The 24555-nt window shown below is 33.7% G+C and overlaps 1 protein-coding gene across 3 annotated transcripts; it reads right to left on the bottom strand.

The window, feature by feature from the left end:
- Window positions 1–5281: 5281 nt before the first annotated feature.
- Window positions 5282–23187, bottom strand: LOC128166611 (patched domain-containing protein 3-like). Of its 3 annotated transcripts, none has more exons than XM_052831888.1 (20): window positions 22711–23187; window positions 22059–22308; window positions 21841–21911; window positions 20932–21048; window positions 19950–20064; window positions 19100–19203; window positions 18684–18804; window positions 18161–18284; window positions 16780–16952; window positions 16052–16303; window positions 15735–15912; window positions 15128–15286; window positions 14446–14573; window positions 13899–14051; window positions 11832–11957; window positions 11001–11145; window positions 9633–9754; window positions 8121–8306; window positions 7546–7561; window positions 6528–6670 (listed from the first exon to the last, which is right to left on the bottom strand). In XM_052831888.1, exons 1-20 carry the CDS (start codon window positions 22857–22859, stop codon window positions 6663–6665), a joined length of 2697 nt encoding a protein of 898 aa, XP_052687848.1. In that variant the 5' UTR covers window positions 22860–23187; the 3' UTR covers window positions 6528–6662. The 3 variants fall into 3 exon arrangements, with proteins under 3 accessions (XP_052687847.1, XP_052687848.1, XP_052687849.1); XM_052831889.1 differs by lacking the exon at window positions 7546–7561 and adding an exon at window positions 7930–7951 and having other exon boundaries at window positions 6534–6670; XM_052831887.1 differs by lacking the exon at window positions 7546–7561 and having other exon boundaries at window positions 5282–6670; window positions 22711–23186.
- Window positions 23188–24555: the final 1368 nt, after the last annotated feature.

Below are 24555 nucleotides of genomic sequence, written 5' to 3' on the forward strand. Positions count from 1 at the left end.
GATCTTTCTGCGAGTTGAGTCGGGTTAACGTTGTTGGTGGATACGTCAAAATGTATATTTGTTGGGTTTTAGGGCCGCTTAATTGTATGACTCCCTATTATCAGTTTCTCTCTCTTTTTAATTTTGTCATCAGAGTTAAAATAAGCTGCCAGGATACGATAATGGCAATTGTATGAATATAGCTCAACTCAAAATAGATGAAAGATGATTTTTAGTATTTGTATAGGATAAATAAAGAGAAAATAGTGGGGGTCAGCAAGATACTAGAAAGACCATATACTCAGTACTGTATAATTTTTCTAAAGATTTTTTTTAAATAGTGCACCATATGCTTTAAATCAATTTAAATAACCATTATATTGGGAATGGTTAAAACAAGTGTGGGCGGGGGTGGGGGGGGGGGGGTGGGGCGGGGTTGACGGCAAAACACGCTAATAGTCACCAAATAAATGTACATAGGAATTCTGGACTTGGAAAGAGTCAATCGCGCCTCTACTGACTGATTAAAGAGACAAAGGTGAGAAAAAGTGATGTACTGTGATGGTCGGGTCTGGAGTCATTCTAAGCGCTGTAAAACACACCTGCACCATACATCATCTGGACAGGCAGTGTAATGTAATGATGCTAGTCCCTTAGTATGATCTATTGGAACTTAACGGGCTTTTTACGGCACATTCTTTAACCTATAGGCTGTAACTTCGATGAGCACTGTTACATATAGACTGTAATAAATCAAGGGATAGATGTATTATAGGGGGAGGGGACAGGGATAGCTGATGGCCGGCCACAAAAAGAAGAAAAAGAAATAGCTACCTGGTCAGTTGTATGATATTTTGTTTTTGTTGTTGTTTTATTTTATTTATTTGGTGCAAGTTATTCCAACACCGGCACTTACGTGCGTATGTACATGTACCAATGTACGGTTGATCAATGTATCTAATACACTTGATAACCGTAATGCTTGTGAACATATTTTGCGTGTTAAATGAAAATTGAATAGAATAAAAAAAAAAACATTTAATATAAATAATTGCATTCGGAAACAATTTCTTCCTGTTATGTTACTTTTAGAAGCCCATGCTAAGCTTTCATAAGGAAGAGTTTTACATTTGGTTAACATTTGGTACAATAGTACACCTAATACTCTTATCAAATATGCACCATATAATATTTGAGAGGCGACTTTGAAATATGAATATGAAAGACTCTCGGCCAATAAGATTTTAGAAGTGACTTTATCAAAACTACAGATCGCTTATGGCTTGTGGTAAATGCTTAGTACTTCCCTAGTGCTACAAACGTTTCGTTATTTTGGCGGACGTTGCTATTTTCATTTAGTGGGTGTTAATTTCCTCATAACTGCAGAGTATATATTTAACAAAAAATAAGAAATTGAGACACAGGTGGCTAGTATACTTGAATATTCTTGAAAATAGCACGAAAATTATCACGAAAATTAACAAATTCGCCTGTATACCGTTATTCTTTCGTATATGATTAAAGCTTGTAACTCATCTACATTTACATATGCATGTAAAAAACTTTCTTTCAAGTAACTCACAAATGTACATGATATATATAGTATTCAATTCTTGTCCTGTGTATGAAATGATCCAAAATGCGACCGTAGTCTTGAAATTCACGAAAGATGAAAAAAAAATCTTCTTCGTAAAATAAATGCAAGACGATAAAAAAAAAAAAACATTGTTGGTTTCTGATAATCTTTTATTTTTCGAGAACTATTTTTTTCTGCATAGGCATGTGTTTACTTTCTTTGCGAATCAACAACTCAAAAATATACACTCCCAACTTATGAGTACCAATAAGGATATATCATACACCTGGATAAATAGTCAGACCAACGCAACTTCCGGCTATACCAACGGAAAGTTTGACATAATGGCAAATTTCAAAAACAATCCTGTTTTGTCCCAGTTTTATTCTTGAATGAATCACCCATGCATCCCTTCATTCACCTGCTTTATTATGTAACCCATATTTTTCTTCTTCATAAGCCTTAAATGGCAATGCTTTAGCGGGAATTTAACATTTACATTTGAAACAACAACCCTATCCTCCAATCCCCCGATTTTCTAAGTCTGAGACTAACTTTTTCGGGGGGGGGGGGGGTTCCTATCATTTAAGAGGATTCGATGTTCGTGGCCACTTTAAGATTGTTTTGAGCTTCTTTATAGAAGAAGTGCTCTATATAGAAATATAGGAAAATACCGAAATTTAAAAGGTAAATTATTTGGATTTGTTCTTTACTGAACAATATTTTATAGCTAAACAAAACATTTTGAACAATTTTAGGTAGATCTTGGGGTTAATTTGTTGACGACCCAGCTTCCTAATAACAAGTACTTATTTCTCACTACGAACGAAAATATCTCGTTGGATTCAGAATTGCCTCATTCGGTATTAATTTCCGAAAAAAGCGCTCAAGACAGATGGCTTCGATCCGGCTATTGTCTTTGAAATGTTCTAATCAATGGAGCACCTATTCAGGCTTAGTACAGGTGAAACTACTGCAGATGTTAGTATTGACATTTTCAGTGGTGACTAACAAAACTTTTTTTCTCCCGTTCAGTTTCTCTAAAGCTATATCCATAATTGATATTTCATCAGAGGAGTGTCATTAATTTGTAAAAATAATCACCAATAAGTACCACGGCATGGGAATACGGAACCCACACGCCATGTGGCTTGCGACACAGGCACATGGCGCGCATGCAAGCCGACTTTGAATAAAACAAAAGCCTTAGTAGTCGCTGGGGCCCCTAAGTCGATTTTGTGGTGTACTGATTACTAGCCCACAGTAAAAAAAATTCTGCCGGGTTTTCTCTCAAGATTTGTAAATTAATTTTTTTTTTGATGCAATCAGATTTCCTCCAAGAACACCTGAAAACCGTAAAAATCAATTCCAGCACGTGAATTTGCGGGGTCAGGAACCGGTGGCAGACGACCGATATTGACTGAAAGGAACAGTCGCACGTGCAACTGATGCCAAATATATTATTAAAATTTCATGAACAGGTTCAAAGTCAAATATTAGAAGAGCGGACAGCTGCGCTAGCTTTGGGTTGTCGAGATTGACAAGGTTGTGTGTTGAGTAGGGTCTCGCTAATCCATGGATTAATTAATCTACTGATTACCAGATGTCCAAAGACTAAAAGATAGCCAAATGAAACCTTTTGAGTATGAATTGAAACGTGCCTACTCGTTTGAATTGAAGGGGAAACAACTCGCATTGTATAGCTTTGATTTTTCTCCTATTGTATGTACGTAGCAACATGGGGAAGGGGCAAAGGGAAACAGACATTTTTTCTTGAATTTACATACAAAACACAAATCTTAAACGGACCCCATCCCCCACTTCTTTTGTGATTGTGGTAAAAATTGTAGAGATGCCCTCTCCCACTTCCAAACTTCTATGTCAGTTGTATTCCAGATTCTGCTGATTCTAAATTTTCAAATATAAAAATTAATACCTAACACCTTGAGCATTCATCCTTTACTTCACCCAGCAAGTCTGAACATGCCGGTATAAAAAAGACACCTGGAATAGGACCATTCCCCATCACGGTTTTTAAATTTAAAAACAAAGAAATTTTTTTTTTTGGTCATCTTCCCTATGGGAAAAGAATTGCCTCGTATATAACCCTTTTTATCAAATAAAAGCACAACTTATTTTTAGTACAACAGAGTATATAGAGAAGGACAGAATAGTGGGAGAGGGTGGTTCTACATGCAACTAGCCATGTCTATAGCTACCGATCAGACGGCGCAATTAATTAACACATTATGGGAATACTGTCAATGCCTTTACTGTCGGATGACCAGACGACTGAAGGGGCGAGACATCGATTGGGAAAGCGCCGTTACTGTCACACACGGCTATCTTTACTAGATTTCTTCCCAAATCGCTGCTCGCATCATGAAATTCCGCTACTGGCTCAATAAACCTGTCATTGGCCGAGCAGTTCATCTTTTCGGCTGACGTTTATCGGAATTGTTTTCTCCAAGACAAACCAATTTTCCTATACATATTGACATTAGCCATGATATATCTGCATTTTAATAGTTCATTACCATTTCGAAGAGCGTCGAACATTAATATTTTTGGCAATATCAAGCGCGATAACTCCAAAGTTGATTTCCCTCGTAAATTGATGATGAAAAAAATCTTAATAAAACAATTTATTTTTTGTCAAATATTTCAATGCAATACAAAAATTTTCCTCGTGCATCTCGATAGCTGGATTTCAATTGATTGGATGAATTATAACAAATTAAACTGAATAACACACAAAAATCAGAAAGACATGGTAAATGCACTATCTAGTTAAGATAGAGCTAAAATGCAGAAACAAGCAATTGTAATTCCGACACAAATCAATTTCAGAAAACAACACGTTATAGCGAGTAATTACATGTACTCTGAATTCTGTCTATTATGCTCTTCAAGAGTTAAAGCACAGTAAGCGTAAAAAAAAAAAATTAACATTGTTTCCTGATAAGTTATCTAAACATGTATGTTAATTAATGTAATATAAATGTACGATTCTTAAAAACTCAAACTAAATAATAATAAATAAGGGTCTACAGGCTTACACCGTTACAAATTGTGGAGAATAAGACAAGACACTACATATAAATGACATATTTGCCATTCGGCCCTCTGACCCCCCTGGCCTTAGGTGTTTAATACAGGTGCACTGGGTTGATAAATTGTAAAACAAAAAAGACTGAACAGTCAATAACATATAACACTACATGTAACAAAATGACAGCTCAACTGCACGAAAGTTGATGCTTCATTAATAAAGACAAGAAGATGTGTCTTGGGACATGAGTGGTGAATACGTATCGGTACATCTTCTGTTAAGTCAATAATGGAATGTCAACTATTGTTAATAAAATACATATTTCATAAGATCCACAGCAATTTATGTCATGATATGTTATATTTTCCAAAAAATTAAAAATAAACCAAAATGTCAAAGAAAAATTGTAGAAATTGTAAAGATGCCAGGTATGATCATCATGGAGTTGCAACAGAATAAATTATATCAAAGAGAACAAAAATGTCCAAGGAACAAATATATTATCACAGACAGGAAAAAGAAACCTTAGTTACTAAACTGAATTATATTGTTAGCACAATATAGAGGGCACAAGAGAATTTATATAAACCACAAAAATAGACTGTAACCAGTTTCAGGACTCCTTCCCTTATTTTTTTGCGGACTTTAAACCAATCATATCACATGACAGTTTATTTTTGAGATCATCCAATGCATTCTAAATATTGAGTACCAGTCATTTAAAAAAAACCCCACAAATTAAGAGAAAAAAATTCCATAGGATATGGTTGTAAAGAACTCTTTTGAAATCTGAGGCCCTATTCAGAGCCACTGATTTCTATAGAAGACTGGTATTCCCATCCTCACAAACCGAAAGGTGACAATCCACTCCTCTCCAAGTGGATCATTTACCAAGGCTAGCAAAGACATATATGAAGATTGTCACATTATAAGAAAAATGAGAAAAAAAGATCACTCACTGGTCTATGAATTGAAGATGAAGGTTGTTATGAAATGATATGTAAAAACTAAAGATCAAAATACATATAAATGCAAAACTTCAATTTTACTTAGTTAACATACTGAATACCAACAATAATAAAAAATTTCGTAAATAACAGACAAGAACAAAAACAAGCAAAGGGGACATGACATCAAATATTATGCTTGTATTGATAGAGTTATGTAAATATTGAAAACTTCTTCAAGTTACACTTGGTTTTCTTTCTCTGAGTGCAGAATCCAGTTACACTTAAAAATATCTATCTTGTAATTAAAATAAACAAGCCTCCTTAAAACGGGTTTGAAGAGCGGAGATGAAAGATCCACTTAACTGGTCCAAATTTTGTATATATGGTATAGATGATGTACAATAAACAATTTGCATCCAGATAAATTATAATACTACAAGTATAACATTCAAATGACCAAACAAACTCCCCTTACTGACATCAGACTTTGTGAGATTCATTCTCATTACATGGAACAAGTCTTGGAACTTGAGACTCTTAGATCTTGGGAGATATACATATATGCACAGTAGAGCCATGTTATTCCAGACATCTTTATATTCCCAGCCAAATCACCCGGATTAATAAAGCATACAGGTAAATAAATATTCTAAGATATCATAAATAAATCCCCTTCCCTTTTGGATGGGGGAAGTTATCAAGATTATTTGTGTCTAGATTAATGAAGCCCCACCATATAAATACTATTTAGGAATGTGTGGAAAAGGGAAAAAAATCTAAACAAATAAATTCGAACAGCAGACATAAACCACAATAAATTAACACTGAATTAAAATCAAAATTACTGGCTATATTAGTTATCATTTGGGATTATCAGAAATATTATCACAGTCATCCATGGCAAGATCAAAACTTTCATCACTTTCATGAGCTGACAGGAGTTATCCGCCCATTGGCAATGTGGGCTTTTCCATGCATTTGAGGAGCTTTTCCATTGGCCATTCCCTTGTGTTGGGAGGGAGGAGTGTAATCAGGGGGAGGAATGTATGGTAAATCTGTGTTATTGTAGTCTGGGGGTGGCTCAATTGGTACGCTGTGATGGCCATTACTTTTCTGTAAAAAAAAAAAGAACATTTGCTTATTTTAACAACTGTATTTTTTGCATTTTTACCTAGACATTACTTACTTAACTTAAGACATACTTTTTTATTTTCTTGAATTTTTTCCAAAATATGCAACAAGATGTTAAATGTGAAGTATTCCAAAAAAATGTTGACTTTGAAATTTTCTTTCAATTGAATTTACTTAAATAAAAATTATTGACAAATTTGTTATCAGACTAAGTATGTGTAATATCACTGTAACATTAATATAACATATATTAAGCAAAAGGATTACCAGTACATGTTTAAATTGTTATATATTTCTCTTGTTTGCAATAACAATACATTCATTTAAAATGTATATATTTCATGATATTTAATTTACATTTTACATGTCTTCAGATTCCAATTTAATTTAAACAAACACCAAAAACTGATGGAAAGGTACAGAAATTAACATCACAAAGAGACAGGTAACAGCAGCAAACTAATAAGCATCCCCATAGGACTATACAAAGCATGGTATTCTTTCGCTTTTCTAATATACCGGTACTATGACAGACATTTTCTGTATAATGTTTAATGAAAATATGATTTTAATATGATATCTTTTAGTAATTGAAAAAAAAATAAAATTGGGGCAGATATTTGACCTTATCAAATATAGTTCTTTGAATCAGAGTGGAATCAAATGACCTTGAATAAGGGTCATGGTCGTGGTACATACATTGATTATAGACTTTCTATCTTGTTGTTTCCTGTTCTTTATCATATAAAATTATTAAGAATATAAATGATAAAAGCTTGATCATTACAAAATGATCTTTACAACTTTGTTGCTATATCTTTAATTGTTAGAATATATATATATATATGCATGTATACCTCTTATTTGCTCATGCTGGGAATGAAATTGATACAATACAATGACAAAATTTAAACAAAATCAAAATGATATATATGAACTTAATTTGAAAATACATGACGAAACCAAAAGCACAATTACATTTAGAGTATACTTCCTTTACCATTCTGGGCAATGCAATAGATAAAAGGGAAAAGAATGAAGAATCATTTATTTACCAGTAAATGCAGGAATCTCATTAAAATATTTGCACATTGATATGTCTAGCAGAGTTTTCAATCAAATATTCTGTCGAAATACTAAAAGCTTGGGAGATGAACACCTAAAGAAAGACTCATCTATGAAGGCAAGAGACCAATGAAGCTGACGGTGCCACCTTAACATCTCAACTCCATATTACTTACTGACTGGAGAAATCCACACCTACTGTTAATTTCAGTACTTAATGAGTCAGCCATCAAACATTAAGTACATGTGCATTTTATGCTAGTTCTACATTAGACTTCTAAGTTTCTACAAAATTGATATTAACATTACATGTACATAGTTTTACTTCTACCTGTGCATGGTATTTCTTTCAAAATCTAGCACTTACAGTTGATTTCATGGCTAGATTGTCGTGTCCTTGCAATGAAGAGCTTTTGTTGTTGTCCAAGTCTACATCGTCGCCTTTGTAGCGCCTGTCTGCGGTGGAATAGGCACTCGGTCCGATCCAAGATAACAGGACCGGCAGATAAACAAGACCATGGAATAAACCAAATATCACCACCAAGAAAAAGATCTACAACAAATGGACAGTTATCTTTCAAAATAGCATGTTTTTTTTTTTGCCCTCATTTACTGTGAAATTCTTTAATTCCAAGTGTCTAAAATTTCACGATTTCCTGTGATAGTACCTTTTACGGTGTTCTTAATTTCACGGCCAATTGGTTTCAATTTCAATAAAGATTGAAAAACATTTAAGATATGTTATTAACATATTACCATACATTTTACATAATTTTTCTTTGGAATCCTGTTAGGTCAGTCATAAATCCATTAAAAACTATCAGAAAAATAATTGAAGTATTTTATAGAAGATAATACGCACTATTGTATATTGCGCACCCCAAATTTTGAGCATGAAAATTGGGGAGGGGGGGGGGGGGGAGGGGGTTAATCTGTTTAAAAACTGTACGACCTTATAATCAATTAACCTTTAAAATGAACTGCTCAATATGAATGCCAATCGCAAACAACACACAGGGTGTACAGGAATCTATGGAGATGTCCAAAATAATAAGTAGCAATTAGCGCACGTCTTCACAATAATGGCTTTGATAGGGCCGCAGAGCTGAGGGGTGTTAAAAGACAAAGGTAAATCGAATGTTCCGTTGTAATTAGTTGTTTAATTAACATTAATCATACATATTATTTATGCTTGCATTTTTAAAAGTGCTATAATTATGATAGAGAAGTGGTAATTAAGGCCCCACTCATCTACCAGTAATATCTGTAATGGCGGCACACACAGAGATTGAAAATACACATTGAATATTCACCGTGGCTGAATGTTCACTGAAAATTGTCTGACCGTGAACATAGTGAAATTAAAAACACCGTAATGTTTTCCACGTCTACATGGTTTAGCCAAAATATGACAACATCTTGAAATTCCATGTTTATGAAGTGGAAGTGGAAGAAATTAATTCAGATATAATTCTACTTGATCAAATTTCATTTTATACATAAAGACTGATTCTAGTCTTTAGCCAATTGCTACATTGTTAATTCTATACGCGAGTTTGCAAACTAACCAGAATGAAGGGAAAAATTCATCTTCCCAAAATCAGCCAGTTAAGAAAGCTATAGACAAAATGCTACTTATTAATATAAGAGACAAACATTTCAAGAGCCATCTGAATTTCATGTGTTAGTATTACAATAAAAATCTGTTTAATGCTAGGTTAAATCTACAGTTGGTGTGCATTTTATTCGGCTAATTTCAACATACATAATTAGACACTAGTTATGTGCAACTGCATGTTCATTTGTAGTTCAGAGCAAACAAAATTATTGAAATACCAGGTAAATGAAAAAAAACCTTTTGGGCTCTGGCCCTACGCACCTGGAAAAATGTGGTAAAGATGTAGCTTTTACTGGCTGCTAACAGGATAAAGGCTAAAAATGTACTAAATCCACCGCTGAATACGGGGTTTCCCATCTCCACTAGGGTGGCCTTCACACGCTCTGTAAAACAAAATGTCGAGAAATACATGGACTTAATCAATGCTGTAGATTTCTAATTAAATGCGATGAATTAATTAATATCTGCGTAAAATCATGAAAAGCAACCACTGCAGATTTTGAAATCTCGTTTTTATTTCATACTCTCGCGTTGCGATATAAAATGACCGGAGCGCAAAAATAAGTACTCGCGTAAAATAAGGAATCTAGAGTACAAGTTGTTCATGTTATTTTTAAATCAAATATTCCATCTCTTCCCAAAGTAAGAATGTAAGTAAGGATGTCTGTATAGGTTTCTTGTAACATTTCAAAATTAACCTTGGAAATTAAAATAAATAAAAAAATCTTAATTAGGCCAAAAAAAAATTTTTGGCCTTACAATATATGCTGTTCCATCCTTTTCATTTAATGTTAAATGCTGATATTAAAATGTATATATATTGAGCAAGATGCTTAAAAACAGTGGTACAAAGATTAGATAATGTCCCATAAACTCCACAGGAGTTAAATCAAAGCGATAACAAATGAATAACTAATGATTCTCTAAAATTGAAGGGCAATTAACACATGCATGGTATTGAAAAAATTTAGATAACATGTTTACAACTTGACCTGTCTGTGACAATGGATCGTAACTGACCTGCCATTAAATGACGTCTGTTGCGTACACGTACACTTAATATTTTGACCCACTTTATCAGCAATCAAAGTACTGAAGTACTGATGGGAGTTGATTTTATCAATTATTATTTATTCAAAATCAACGATATGTGAAGCCAAGCGTCTGGTTGAACAAGACTACATTGAACTCTAGCATAGGAATACATACGACTTTAAAAAATATATAAAATTTAAAATCTTATTATTTTCATGGTATTGATAAATAAGTTTTCTTGAAAAACAATGTTTCAGAATACATAGCATCGAATTTATCGATTATTTTCAAGAACTAAGTGTTGTCAGCGGTATTGATTTGTGCTTAGGTCCAAACACTGTTTCACTTTCGCTTTGCCCGAGTAAGTGCATAGGAGAGTTGATTAAAATCAACTCCCAAAAAGGAATGATGCTTGAGACAAAGAACTCTACAGTACCTCTAAATATATCTCAATGTGATGTCCATGGCTCATTATCATTATGTTCACCTTTTTTCAACCTTTTTTTGCAAACTCTAAGTCTAGTCATGCAGGTTTTTAATAGATAACCAAATTCAGCCAAATTGTCAAAAATGATACATGAGGAGTGTGTTTACCATTTCTGTCTCCAACGAAGGTCATAAAACAGTGGCCGATGTGAGCCGAGTAGTCCACGGCTAGACCAATGGCTATCACAAGGTTGATGCAGGACACAATGTTGATGGAGAGGCCCCACAGGTGCATGATACCCGCCACATCAACCTACAAAAGGAACTTTCAACTGTCATAAAATGAAAGAACAAGTGAGCAAGGTCACATGCCCCACACTCCCCCATTACTTGACAATGCTACACAAAGGAACGACGGATAACAGAATAATTACATAGAGGAGCATAATTCCCATAAAATTAGGACATAAAGATAAATGTGCACATCTATATTTTTTGTCTTTAATAACAAACAAATTCTAAATTCAGAAATGCCAAAGATTCCATTCAAAATTTATGAAATCTGATTTCCTTGTAATATGCACACCTACACATTGCACTCTGAATCGCTAAAAAGTTTCAACAAATTCTATGCAGCAGTTTAAAAGCAGTTGCGCAGACGAACTGCTCATTTCTACATTCAAAATATGTAGATGTATATGGCAAAAGGGGCAAAAAATTGATTTCCAAAAAAATTTAATGGAATTTGAATTTCCTGGTGATATTTGCACCTGCACATCGTGTCCTTAATCATAATAATTTAAGTGTGAAATTTTGTGCAGCACTTAAAGAGGAGTTGTGCTGACAGAAACACTAAACAGGATTGACAGACTGACTGACTGAATGATGGATGGGTAAAAAATATTATACCCCTGCAACTTGTTGCAAGGGGTATAATAAGCTCATAAGAGAGTTAGGGGGGGGGGGAGGGTAATCAGTTACAAAAAAGACATCTGTTACCAGGGTCATGATGACACAGGAGAAGACAAGCAGGCTGGTCCACAGGTTGGCTATCAGGACCAGAGTGACCACAAACACACAGGCCGCCGCCAGTCCCAAGTTACGGAACAGTTCATTCTTGATCACCTACAAAGAGTAATCAAAGTACTGAAGTACTGACGGATGTTGTTGGGACTCATTATCCGTTTAAAAAAAAAAAAATTAACGATAATTATGAATCATCAGGCTTTTCCAACGAAACCTCCAAGCTATAGATTGGAAAACCCCATATGAATCATGTTGTGTAATATCTAAAAATAATATTAACACTATCAAACTCTATGATACATATGTATCAGTAATTGAAATATTTGGGGATACCTGGTAATTGTATCCAAGCAATATTGAACTTTGGTGTAGGAATACATACGACCACAAAAAATATCTAAATTGTTTGTACCATTTAAAATCTGACTAAGTTTCCTTGAATAACAATGCTTCTCAATACATAACATTGAATTTATATATCATTTTCAAGTACCAAGTCTTGTCAGCGGTGATGATTCAATTGTGCTTAGGTCCAAACACTGTTTCACTTTTGTTTTTTCGGAGTAAATGCATAGTGGAATTGATTAAAATTAACCCCCCCCCCTAAAAAAGATTAACAATTTTGTGTAGCTTGAAACAACAGGTCATGATTTATACATGTAAATATACTTCTGAAGACCTATGAAGTCAAAAAAAACGGAAGAAGAACAAAAAAATACAAAAAATAAATAATGACTTTGTGTAGCTCAAAAGTCATGATTTACATACCCAATTTAAAATCTATCCCTATGCTTATTAAATCTATGCTTAAAATTAGAGGATCAACTTTTAAAAACATACACTTACATTGTATTCAAATGAAGTAAATTTAATTTCTCTAAACTTGACAATTGGGGAAAACTGTTAACTTACATTCTTGACTTTTGGTTTTTTTTTCAAATGTTATAATATTAAAGATGAAGATACTCGTTGTTAAATCAGAGTATGAAATTATTTTTTTTTAATACTGTAAGGTGTGTATAAAACACATTTTTTTTTTGGCCAAAATTTGATCAAAAGTGGGGCTACATATCATACATAGGAACAAAATTTTACTCATTTTTTTTTCAGAGCACATTTCTGAATACTGCGGGAGTATTACTAATGATATCTCATGTTATGCGAGTTGTATGAGTGTATAATGTATACTTAACATCAAAAATATCTTCATTAATATTAAATCTATTTCCAAGTATTAGAATATTAATCCTCTCAGACATGTATTCGCCATTTCATAACCAGCCACCTGCTGACTACACGTGGTTCGAAGCATGCACAGAAGCAGTGTCAGAAGCATGCACCTGTCTCGTATCCGACTTCAAAGTTTATTAGGGTGCAGGAAGACTATCAATAATTATGATTTAATTAACTTATTTACTTTGTCCAATTATACAGTTAAATGGTATTGTTTTACATAGACACTGTCAAAAATAGATCGATCATTTTTATGACTTAATAATGACAATATATGGCATAAAAACCTTTCATTCTAATATCAATTTAACAACAATCAAAAAACTTTTTGCTGTTTTGGTTTAGATCTGCCGATGTTATTACTTTTTAACACAATGGCTTTTTCAAAAATTTTGTTTGAATTTTTTTTTACAAAGGAACAGCAGTTTTTTCCAGCATTTTACACCCAACTTTGGAGGTGTGTATTACACACAGGTGCGTGCTATACACGAGACTTACGATGTAAACATATAATATATAAGCATGTTTATCATTGGAAATCAGAGTGTTAATTACGATGTTGAATCAGTGCATTCTGACGTCTGTAACTCATTATGTACTCTTTAAATACAATTGCTCTCAACATCTACAGATCCATTAAATATTTACTAAAAATATCTATTAATTATCTAATGATTCACGTAGAGTAAATGTTTTCAACAATCTCCTTCCAAATTTAGCATTTTGGATGTATTTAATTCCCAGGTGTAGACCATCAAAAGTTTAGAAACATGATAAAAATAAATGTTTCTCCATTTGGTATCTTACCTTATTAGTCTGCCATTGTAAATAAAATCTAGCATATGGGAAACACTCAGACTCTGAGAAAATCCCTTTCACCAAATCAACAACAGAGTCCATAGCAACGATTTCTTCAGCGGCCGTATCAAAGGAAATGTGCTGATATGGTATGTTGGTCGTCTAAAAAACAAAGTCTCAGAGATGACCACTTGCAGTTCATAAATGCTACATACATGAAATTGTTAACATTCACGAGGTGTTAGTTTTCGCAATTTTTTTTTTACAATGTAATGGAATGTGATCACGGAATCAAATAGGTTTTCCCTCTATTGATAGTTCTCATTAGTGAAGCTGCATTTACAGATATCAATAAGAAATAAGAAAATGAAAAAAATATGCAATTATGGATGTTATCAATGATACTTTTGATTCTCTTTCACTGAAGATCACTTATCATCCACAGTAACACGAACATACTGGCTCTTTCATAGATTAATGCCAGATAATTAAGTACCCAAGAGGATTTTTCAGTTCTACTGGTACCTGTAGTTTAGTACATATTACATGTACTTACACCAATATCTAAAGTTCCTGTGCTGTTTAAAAACTTAATATACCGCGCATGCCGCTTGCCAGTTACTTCAGTGGTAACAAAGGTATACAAGAGGTCTGCAAAGTCATTCGCTGAGTTTGGATAGTTGTCTACAAGACAATATTAAAAGAATTAAGTAAAAGAACTTGTCAGTCATTAGAACTTGCTTATGATCCTTTATGTAATTCAAATAAAAATACTTTCAAACCAACCCAACAAAATGCTATGTAATTCTGATTTAGGCAGCCAGATCATCATTCTAGTTTCATTATTTCTAAGGTAAAATTTGAGATAGTTGAGTTTATCTACATTAATTATTGTATCACATTCTTTGCAGGGTATGGTATGAGGTAAAGCTGCACCTCATATCTTCAAAAACACAATTTTAATAAATCTGGTGGTAATTGAAATTACTGTAAATTCTTAATTAAACGCCAGAGATTAATATCCATTTAAAATTGCAAGAAGCACATCTCAGATTTTAAAATCTTGCTTTTATTTTTCAGACAAATGTAAACTGTTTGGAATCATGATTAAAATTTGGCGTTCGGGATTTTATATTCTCGTGATTTGATGCAAAACCGTGGAATTAAGTACTCGTGTAAAATAAAGGAATCTGCAGTGATCAACAACAAAACAAATCCATAGATAATGAAGTATTTACTTGTTGTCTTTCCCGAGGCTGCTGCGGGGCTTCCATCCAACCAGTCTGTGTAGGATTTGAACCAGCTGTCCACTGAACCATTAGTGATGTACTGATTGGAGGACAAGGTGGTGTTTAAAAGTTCAAATCTAGACCTAGATCCATGGTAGTCAATATTCTCTGAAGAAATAAAGTTAAAACAGACATTTATACATGTATACTTTACATTTTTAAAAAAAATTTGGTTTAAAAAACTTTTACCCATTGATAATTCTAATATACAAAAGTTTTAATGTTTTAAAAATGTGTACATAATGACACTTATAATGACATGGATAAGAAAGTCAATAAATAATCATTTACACTTCAAAATGGTTTTTAATTTTAAAACACTTATTATATTGAATAAAAAAAAAATACTGTGGATTCATAAGAATTAACAGTGGCTCCATTTTCAAGGATCCCATGAGTAATTTTCTCTCCCATGAAAGGAAATCCACAACTAGTCATGAAACACAGTCTTTTCACAAACACTTACACGAGAATTCACACAATTAAGTTGAGAATCCAAAAGTTTTGGCCCATATGAATTTAAATGATTCCACGTTATAACATTGTCCCCACTTACTGCAGTAGACGCCACCAATGGCTCCCCCTCCCGGGAAATATTTGTCCTTCATCTCATTGAATTCGTGTGCATAGGAGTCGGACGGGAAGAACCAGTTGTCGTTGTAGTCTTGTTTGAGGTTGACGAATCCCCAGATGTTCAGTCCCAATAAACCCACGCTGATCACCACAACCACTATCTACAATCAAAGTACTGAGATTACAGACAGGCCGAAGCTCGTCATGATGTGTTCACATAGCAACTTCATCCCTGCTTACACAAAGTCACTGTCTTAACATGCTTTATTAAAATTGAACTTCAACCATATAAATATTCACCTTAACAGGTAGTTTCAATATGAGTTTGGAGTAGTATTTGCGTAGGAATATGTTGAAGTTGTTCCTCTGACTGCATTTGTTGGGTTTGTAATCTGGCTTGTGCTTATAACAACAGATGCAGGCGTTTCGGCCCTGCTCAGTTCTCTGTATGTCAAGTGTGAAGCAAGCCAGAAAGAAGGTGATGGACAGGGAAAACAGACCAAGGATACCAAGGCAGGAGAAAATGCAGAATGATTTTAAAGCTGGTAAAGTCTGCAAAATATCATTATAATGATACAAATTATACATATATCATTGTTCATGCAATAATAAGTGATGCATAAAAGTAAGAATATGTATATAATCCAATAGAGTTTTAACTTAAATTACTTAAGCTTACAATTTTACTATAGTTTTCAAAAATTTCAAAAATGGCACATTAGTATGAGCTACATATTATTAAATTTACGTAATGTATATAGGGTTATTCTAGCTCCATGTAATTTTTACCCTTTTACACTTGCAGTTTTGCCCCATCTTGAATTCACCCAGACACAGGTACATTTAAAGAAAGATAATTTGAGACATTGGATTTCGTCCAGTCTTAAATATGCCCAATGACAACAATGGCAAATAAAACGGGGGCAAATATTTCCCTGTATACAGTAGTACATTATTATTGATTTTGTGTCAGTTCACAAGATTTTTAGCTTGAAAAGCCTAATTGACACTTGAAAATCGACACTCACAGTTGTTGCCCCAATTCCAAAAGCCAGGATATCAGTGACCGAGGTGACCAGAATGGACACCCCTGCATGTCTCAGTAGTTTCCCCATCCTCTGGGTCAAGGGCAAACTGAGTTCATGGTGACTGAGGCTCTGATAGGAACCAACAACAACGAACATGTCGTCTACCCCAATACCTGCAAATCAAAGAGTAAAAGATCAGAAGATATTATGCACATTTCTTATGGCTTTAAAGCACCAGTACGGCAAAGTAAGCTCACAATGAAAAGTGCTACAGTGCATGTTTGGTAAGGAGAGAAAAGAATGATATAATTATCGCTTATCTGTATAATTTACCTGTAGTCTCATGTATAATATGCACCCCCAAAGTTGGGTGTAAAATGATGAAAAAAACCCTGTTCCTATTTATAATATGCATCCAAAAAAATAAAAAATAAATTTTCAATCAAGATTATTTGAAAAGTCATTGTACTGAATGTTTTAATAATGTAATAAAAGTGATTAAAAATAATATAGTTTGAAGATCCAAACCAGACAACAACTAAAAAAAAAAGATTTAATTGATCAATTAGAGTCCAATTCTTTGATTGTTGTTAATAAAACATTATGAAAAAACGTTTGTATGACGTATATCCTCATTATCAAGTAGTACCAATGATTGGTCTATTTTTAACAGGCAGTAACATTTAATTGCCTTACCGGGGAAAGAAAATAATTCATATCAAATCATAATAATTGCTAATTTTCCTCCACTTGATTAACCTTTAAAGTCAAACATGAGACAGGTGCATGCTTATGACACAGGGTATTGTTTATTAAACATTGATCAACTGCCAAGTCAACAGGTGGCTGGTTACGTGTATGTAATGGCAAATACAGGTACACTGGCGAGAACTTGTTTGATGCAAGGAACAGTGGTCAGAGTGAATGAATATTTAATAAATTGATGTTATAAAATTAAAGAATAAGGTATTTCTGACAAAGTAAGTTTAGTTTACACTCGTAAAACTTGCATGACACGCAACATCGGCAGTCTTGCTCCCGAGGTATCCTGAATCACGGCATTAAAAATTTGGGTAAAGTTTTGTTCTTCTGTATAACCGCACCCCCAACGTTTGATTAAATTTTGGCTGAAATACAGTGCATGTTATACACAAGAATTTACGGTATCTCAAATTTATTTAATTCACTTATTTACCAAATAAAAGAGAATACATAGTAAACACTCACATAATGTTTATTGTCCAATTAGAATGGAATGTATTAAAGACTTCTTTTAGGCCTGCCTCTCTCTCTCCTCTCTCTGTCTCTCTCTTAGTTTCCAAACTATTCTAGATGTCTAAGTGTATATTAATTCATTTATTTATTGAAAAAATATACTCACCAAGAAGTAAAAAAGGCAAAATGGAGTGAAGAGGTCCGTACTCCCATCCTGCAGCACTGGACAAGCCAAACGAGAACCCCAGGGACATTCCGATCACTATTATACCGGCCAGGGACAATCCCACCTGGTCAATAGCAGAGATTGACATTACATCAACTGTGTTATCTATGTTGTGTTTATTTAAATGCTAGACAAGGAATAAAACTGCAGTTTTAGAAGGACATCATTAAGGTACCTCTTAACGCACAGACATATACATCTTATGACACTGCGTCACAAGTTTGTATCTATCGATTTGTTTGATTTTGAACCACAGATCATGAGTTTGAATCCACCTTGGACTTTTGTTCACATTTACTGAATTAAATTTTTTTGCCTATATGACTATGACGTGTATACTTCTTAACAATCATGCTATCAATCATAATCAAAGTTTCTGCGGATTTGAGAAACAACTTCAAGGTGTAGTGAGCTACCTTAATTGCGAGAGGTATTTGAGCCTTACAAAACTATTGTATCTTACCCTTTGTTCTACACAGTTGAGTCTTCCAAAGACGATAAACAGGTATATGATGACCAGGAGGTAGCCGACTGAGAGCAGATTGACGTCCTTACGTATGGTGTCCCCAGCTTCGTCACTACGGCTGTTATACAGAGAAAATGGACAATAAGTGTAAGGTACATATAACATTTTTATAAATTAAATTCTACATGTACATATCTTAAACTAAACATTTAATCACAACCCACTAATAAACCAACATGCACACATAAAAAATGCTACCTTATCTCCCCTCCACAACAAGCTGCACAGGCCGATAAGATTTTCAAAAATTTCTATTACACTAGGATTTTTTTCTTTTCAAGGGAGACTACCAGACTACAAGTCCAACATACATCAATCACCACTGAATGTTACAGGCAGAGACACTCTCTTACCTCCTTGTGGCAAAATAATACGTCTTTTCAATGCCAGCAAATCGCTGTTCGGCTCTGTCCAAGGCCAGCTGTTCCCAAGCTTCGGCAATACTTTTGTCATCCGGCTAAAAAGAAGATGCAATCGTGTTTGTTGACTTCTTATTAAAGTTTTCTGAATAAAGTTATACTTGAGTATACATGTATAACTTTCAAAACTATATGATCAAAGAAAGATAACTGTCTCTCTCATTTTGAAACGATTTTTAAGGGCTTGATGGTATTGGCCATTTTCAGACTGAATTGGTCTTCTTTATAAGAACAGCTCTACATAAAAATAAAGGAAAATACTCAAATAGAGAAGTTAAAACACATGGAATTTTGTCTTTACTAAACAATTGTTTATCTATACAAATCATATCTCAAAACTTTAGGTAGATCTGATGTTTAATTTGTTGACCCTCAAGCCGAGATTTCTTCAACATAAATCAACATTACAATGACCTCAGATAAAAATATTTTATTAATAAGTGTCAATAGAAATTATTGAGAAGGTGACACTTTAATAAAGGAAATTAGGAAAAAAAACATTTCAAAGGAATTGGATTTGATCTTAACTTCTGACTAAGAGTTTTAGTCTATGGTTGAAGAATAAAGGTATAGATCACTATAGCGTGCCCTCAAAGCTGAGCCCTAATAGAGATACCTTTCATATATAGTGAAGATTGAGGGAAAATAAAATATAATTTATTTAAAGCTGTTCTAACAAAACAATACACAAATTGAAATAAACAGTTATATTTGTTCCTTGGTAAATTTTAACCATAGCAAATTAAGGCAAATGAAATTATATGCTGAAACCATTGCCACCTACTGTATTGATGTAGAATGTCATTATGGCAGCCTCTGCTGAAGAAATTGTAGATCCAGAAATTGGATATCTCTCTCCCAAAACCTTCGTAGCCTCCCAGGGAGATTTGTACATAGGGCTGAAAGTAATATGTATAACCATATTCCTTTTGGCCAATTTGTAAATACATAGTTATAAAAGTATGTTATTATGAATTACATGTATTCTTATATAAAAAATGTTTTACTTATCTAAAATGGCCATTTCAAAACAAAAATAATCTTGTAAAATGTAATGGTACATATGTCTCAAATGAAAAAAAAACAATAAGCAGCTTAAGGTATCCGATCCATATTAGGACCTAATTTTTCTAACCTTGAATATTCATCATGTATTAGATACTCTGATTTTAATTCAAAGTATTTCAGAGTAGAAAAAGATTTATGAAAAATTTTCAAAAATATTATTTACTAAGCAATAATTAATTAATGAAGATTACTTTCAGGTCTATTGGAACAAGCACATTTTTTAAAATGTTAAAAGGAATACTACGAATATCAATAAATGCTTTGGTGGAAAGATTTATTTAATCATTAGGAATGCAAAAACTATCGAAAATAAATTTTATTACATAGATTTTTTTAGAATTAATTTTTATGGCTTAAAAGCAAAGGTAGGCGACTCTTCAAGAAAAGGAAAAGGCAATTTGTTTGGACATTTTGCTATTACATACTGATACTTAAACATGAAAATTATATCCAAGCATGCTGTGTATTATACATATTATGTTATGCATCCAGTTTCATTGAATCTACGTCTTTTATGGATCGGATACCTTAACGGCTAGATTAAATATATTATACATAAATCATATAATATATTGGAGAATGTGTTTTTTTTCTATGCATACTACTGACAACCTCGCATTGTCGTAGAAATCAGTGTACATATACTTTCTACTTAAATCACTGGAGGTAATGGATTTCTGTTTTTATCTTCCATTTACCTGGTGGTTTCGTTGTTCACTGCTGTTTGTATTGTCGCGTCTGAGAGACCTGAGATGGTGCCATTATCATATGACCACAGCTCCAGTACACTGGTCACCAAGCAGTTTCCGCCAGACCTACAGTGGATGAATTCGTAACATGTTTACTGGCAATTCCTCATTCACTAATAGTGATTATTATACTTTCATTTTAAATACTGAAATCTGATTGGTTTAGATGCAGTTGATAATCCGTTCTATTACCCTCAGCGTTAGCAACATACTTAGCAATGGGTAACACAACGAATTGTTACATGCGCGTAAATTATGTGTGTACGGTTCGTCGTAGAATTCACATAAAGCAGTAAAAAAATCTCTAAAATTAAGACATTCAGTATAACAAAATAAATAGTGCCTGTTTGGGAGGATAACAGTTGAAATTGACACCCCTCGAAAACCACTGTCAACCTCCACTTCGCGTTGGTCGACAATGGTTTCCTCGGGGTGTCAATTTCAACTGTTACCCTCCCAAACAGGCACTATTTATATAATGCGGAATTGCCAGTTTTTAGCATAGGCTTTGCTAATATCATAACATTTAGGTATCTTAGGTCAAATATATTTCATTTAATGGAAAGAACTAATATATGCTATTATTTTGCCTGCTGTTCAATCCATATTCATTTTATATACCCGGTACTTGTATGTCCTAAATAAAAAAAATCTTAAACTAAATAACAGATAATTTTCCCATCAACATGATCAATACATGTATGACTGAGCTAATCATCTACACTAGGAGGGACAAAAATCAATGGTCATTTGCACTGTGTATCTTACATGTATCTTGACAAATAATGCAGTTAATCATGTTGGGAAAAGGAATAGATTATGATATGAAGACCAGTATCTGCTGGTACCTGTACTTACATAAGGCAAATGGAGGAAAAGTTGGTAGAACCAGAGTTAATATTCATGATAGCATCATAGGCATTATAAATCTGAAAATTAAATATTGGTATCAGAGTTTCACTTCTTACTTTTTAAATAAGGATTAATTGATATGGCAAATGAGAATAACATTTTGAATTTCGTACAAAATTTTTTTGACACAGTTTATAGGTATATACATCAATTATCTGATTTACCTTCTGTGTAGTAGTTGCACTCATGACATTACTTGAGACGAATATTAGGTAGAAAAACCTAGTTGTGGACGGATAGACACTTTCGACATATCTCTTATGGGCGAGGAAATCCGAGTCCGCTGGGACCCAGATCACACTATTGTCATTCGTCTCCGTAAAATTGACTCCTGCTCCAATACAGAAGAGGCCAGTAATGATGACCGAGATAAGAATAGTCTTCCATGGGTGTGTGCTCACAAAAACTCCAATCCTGAAAGCAAAAATATCAAAATAATTGCAAATCACTTCCTGTTATACTTTTACTTTAAATTATATTAGATAAATGTTTTTCCCTACTATGAATTGGTTTAAAAGTTAAGAGTCTGACCTGTAATAATATTGTTCTGATTTATATCGTAAACGTCAGATTGCACAATGAAATACATGCATGCCATTAATTAAAAATTATAAAGATAACATAATAATTAATACATACATATAACCAAATTTGCATTTTTGTTCACCCTTGAATTTCCCTCCCCCAACCCCACCCATTTCAAACCATCTTGTAGCATTTAGAAATAAAATTGTGATATTTATGATTAATTGTTCTTTTAATCCTATTATAACACACGCATGTAAACAAGTAAACATCAGACCATAGCACTCTTACTTCTCGAACCCGGTTTCGAAGAACCAGATAATTTTATTGGCTATCCTCTGTAGAATATTTGGCTTCTTTTCATCATCCTTTGATGAGGGTACGCGCCCATTGCTGGATGCATGCCCATTCATCTCCGGCTTTTCAGGATGACCATTCATTCTGAAAGCACTCTCCTTTACAATTACCCTTTCTCTGATTCAGATCTCTCCCTGGTCCACACAGACTATCGCCCTGCTGTCGTTCACAAATGTCACTAAACTCCCTGTACGAATGCAGCGAATCCTGTCCGGGTACTAGAGTACTTTAGGGTAGTTTCGGGTAACGAATGTTTTTTCATAACCGTTAACAATCCGTCACGTGTATTTTGGATTTTTAAGTTGCATAACGAACAAAAGAACAACCCCTCACTTTAAACAGCCCAATCGTATATCCACACATAGCCACAGGTACAAAAGGTGGCCGTCGATCAATAATCCGTCACGTGTATCAACACGGTACGGGGTACATATACGTCCGGGTTATTTATAGCCCTCTCTGAATGGGTATCACTAATAACCGTAAAACCACTTGCTGTGCACAAGTGTGCCACACAGACTAGCTTCATTCGACACGAGAGAGGAGAAAAATGAAAATTAAAAAATATAAAAAAAAAAAAGGGGGGAAACAATACAACTGTATCCCAATAAAAATTTTAATTAGGCCGAAGTTTCTCTATCTTGTGTTTTGTGCATGCATTTTAAATGAAGCCTAATGCAATATTCAGCAATGCATTACCCTTCATAAATAAGTATTCACTTTGTTGATTTATTCACATTCTTCAATTCTTCAAGTAAACAATCAAAATAATTTCTAAAATATGCGTGTAATACAGTTTCATCTTAAAATTAGAAGAATAACCTTTCCTATCGTACGCATATTGTAGAAAAATAAATCAAGGGGAAACCCATTTCTGAACATTGCTAAACTTCTCCTCTACTTTATTTTGATAAAAGACATGTATATTCAATTATTCTTTCAGTTTTACAAGCTGGTTTTGAAAATTAAATTTAAGTGTAAAATTTTCCTCAATGAAATAAACAAAATCTTTATATGTATACCCAGGGACGTATATACTATTAGTATATACGTCCCTGGTATACCAGCAACAATTTCAAAACATAAAATTAACAACCATGTAACACAAGTTAAAATGGTAAGAATTGGAGAAGATAGGAAGATAGATCTTGCTGGAAGATATGATCCTTTGCAATACTAAGTATGCTACATTAACAAGGAGTATCAACTTCGAACATAGCAAGGAGATTTAGTGCTACAAGATTTAGAACTTAATTGATCTTTATACTGTTATAGCTATATGAAGTACTGAACATATTTTTTAAAATACTGTTATTTCTTCGTCTTTTTTTTAGAAATATAAAGAAAAACAAGAGGCCCAGGGGCCACATTGCTCACCTGAGCCTTAACTCTGATCAAATTAACATTACTGTATCAAAATCAAAAAATCTTTACAACTAAGTACAGTAGATCTTGCTTAAAGCTGCTTGGTCCGATTTTATATCAAATTTTATGCACGCTTTTAAACGATGGCTATGCTTAGTATATGTATAATAATACACATTGCAGTAGTTTTACCCGTCAATTATGCCAAATTCCAATGAAGAAAAATACGTACAAAATTTGCTAACAAAACAAACGACATTAAAAGGTACCGCGTTATTTCGCCTCATGTTAAATTTCACCCCTGACGACGAGACGGGTATGGTTGTATTACGAATTTGACACTACGTTAAATAAAGGTCAAAATGATCAGACAAATTACAAATACAAATAAACATGTGTACGTTTTGTTCGCTA

This window comes from Crassostrea angulata, chromosome 10 (genome assembly GCF_025612915.1).
Source record: "Crassostrea angulata isolate pt1a10 chromosome 10, ASM2561291v2, whole genome shotgun sequence".
NCBI lineage: Eukaryota > Metazoa > Mollusca > Bivalvia > Ostreida > Ostreidae > Magallana > Magallana angulata.

What these genes read in the sequence shown, in the direction of transcription:
- LOC128166611 (XM_052831887.1), bottom strand. Translation starts at nt 22,859, where the DNA reads ATGAATGGTCATCCTGAAAAGCCGGAGATGAATGGGCATGCATCCAGC. An exon ending in CTTCGTTGGAGACAGAAATG is followed by an intron (nt 9,755 to 11,000) that starts GTAAACACACTC and finishes TTTGTTTTACAG; the next exon opens with AGCGTGTGAAGGCCACCCTA. An exon ending in ATCTAGCCATGAAATCAACT is followed by an intron (nt 6,671 to 8,120) that starts GTAAGTGCTAGA and finishes TTTTTTTTACAG; the next exon opens with AAAAGTAATGGCCATCACAG.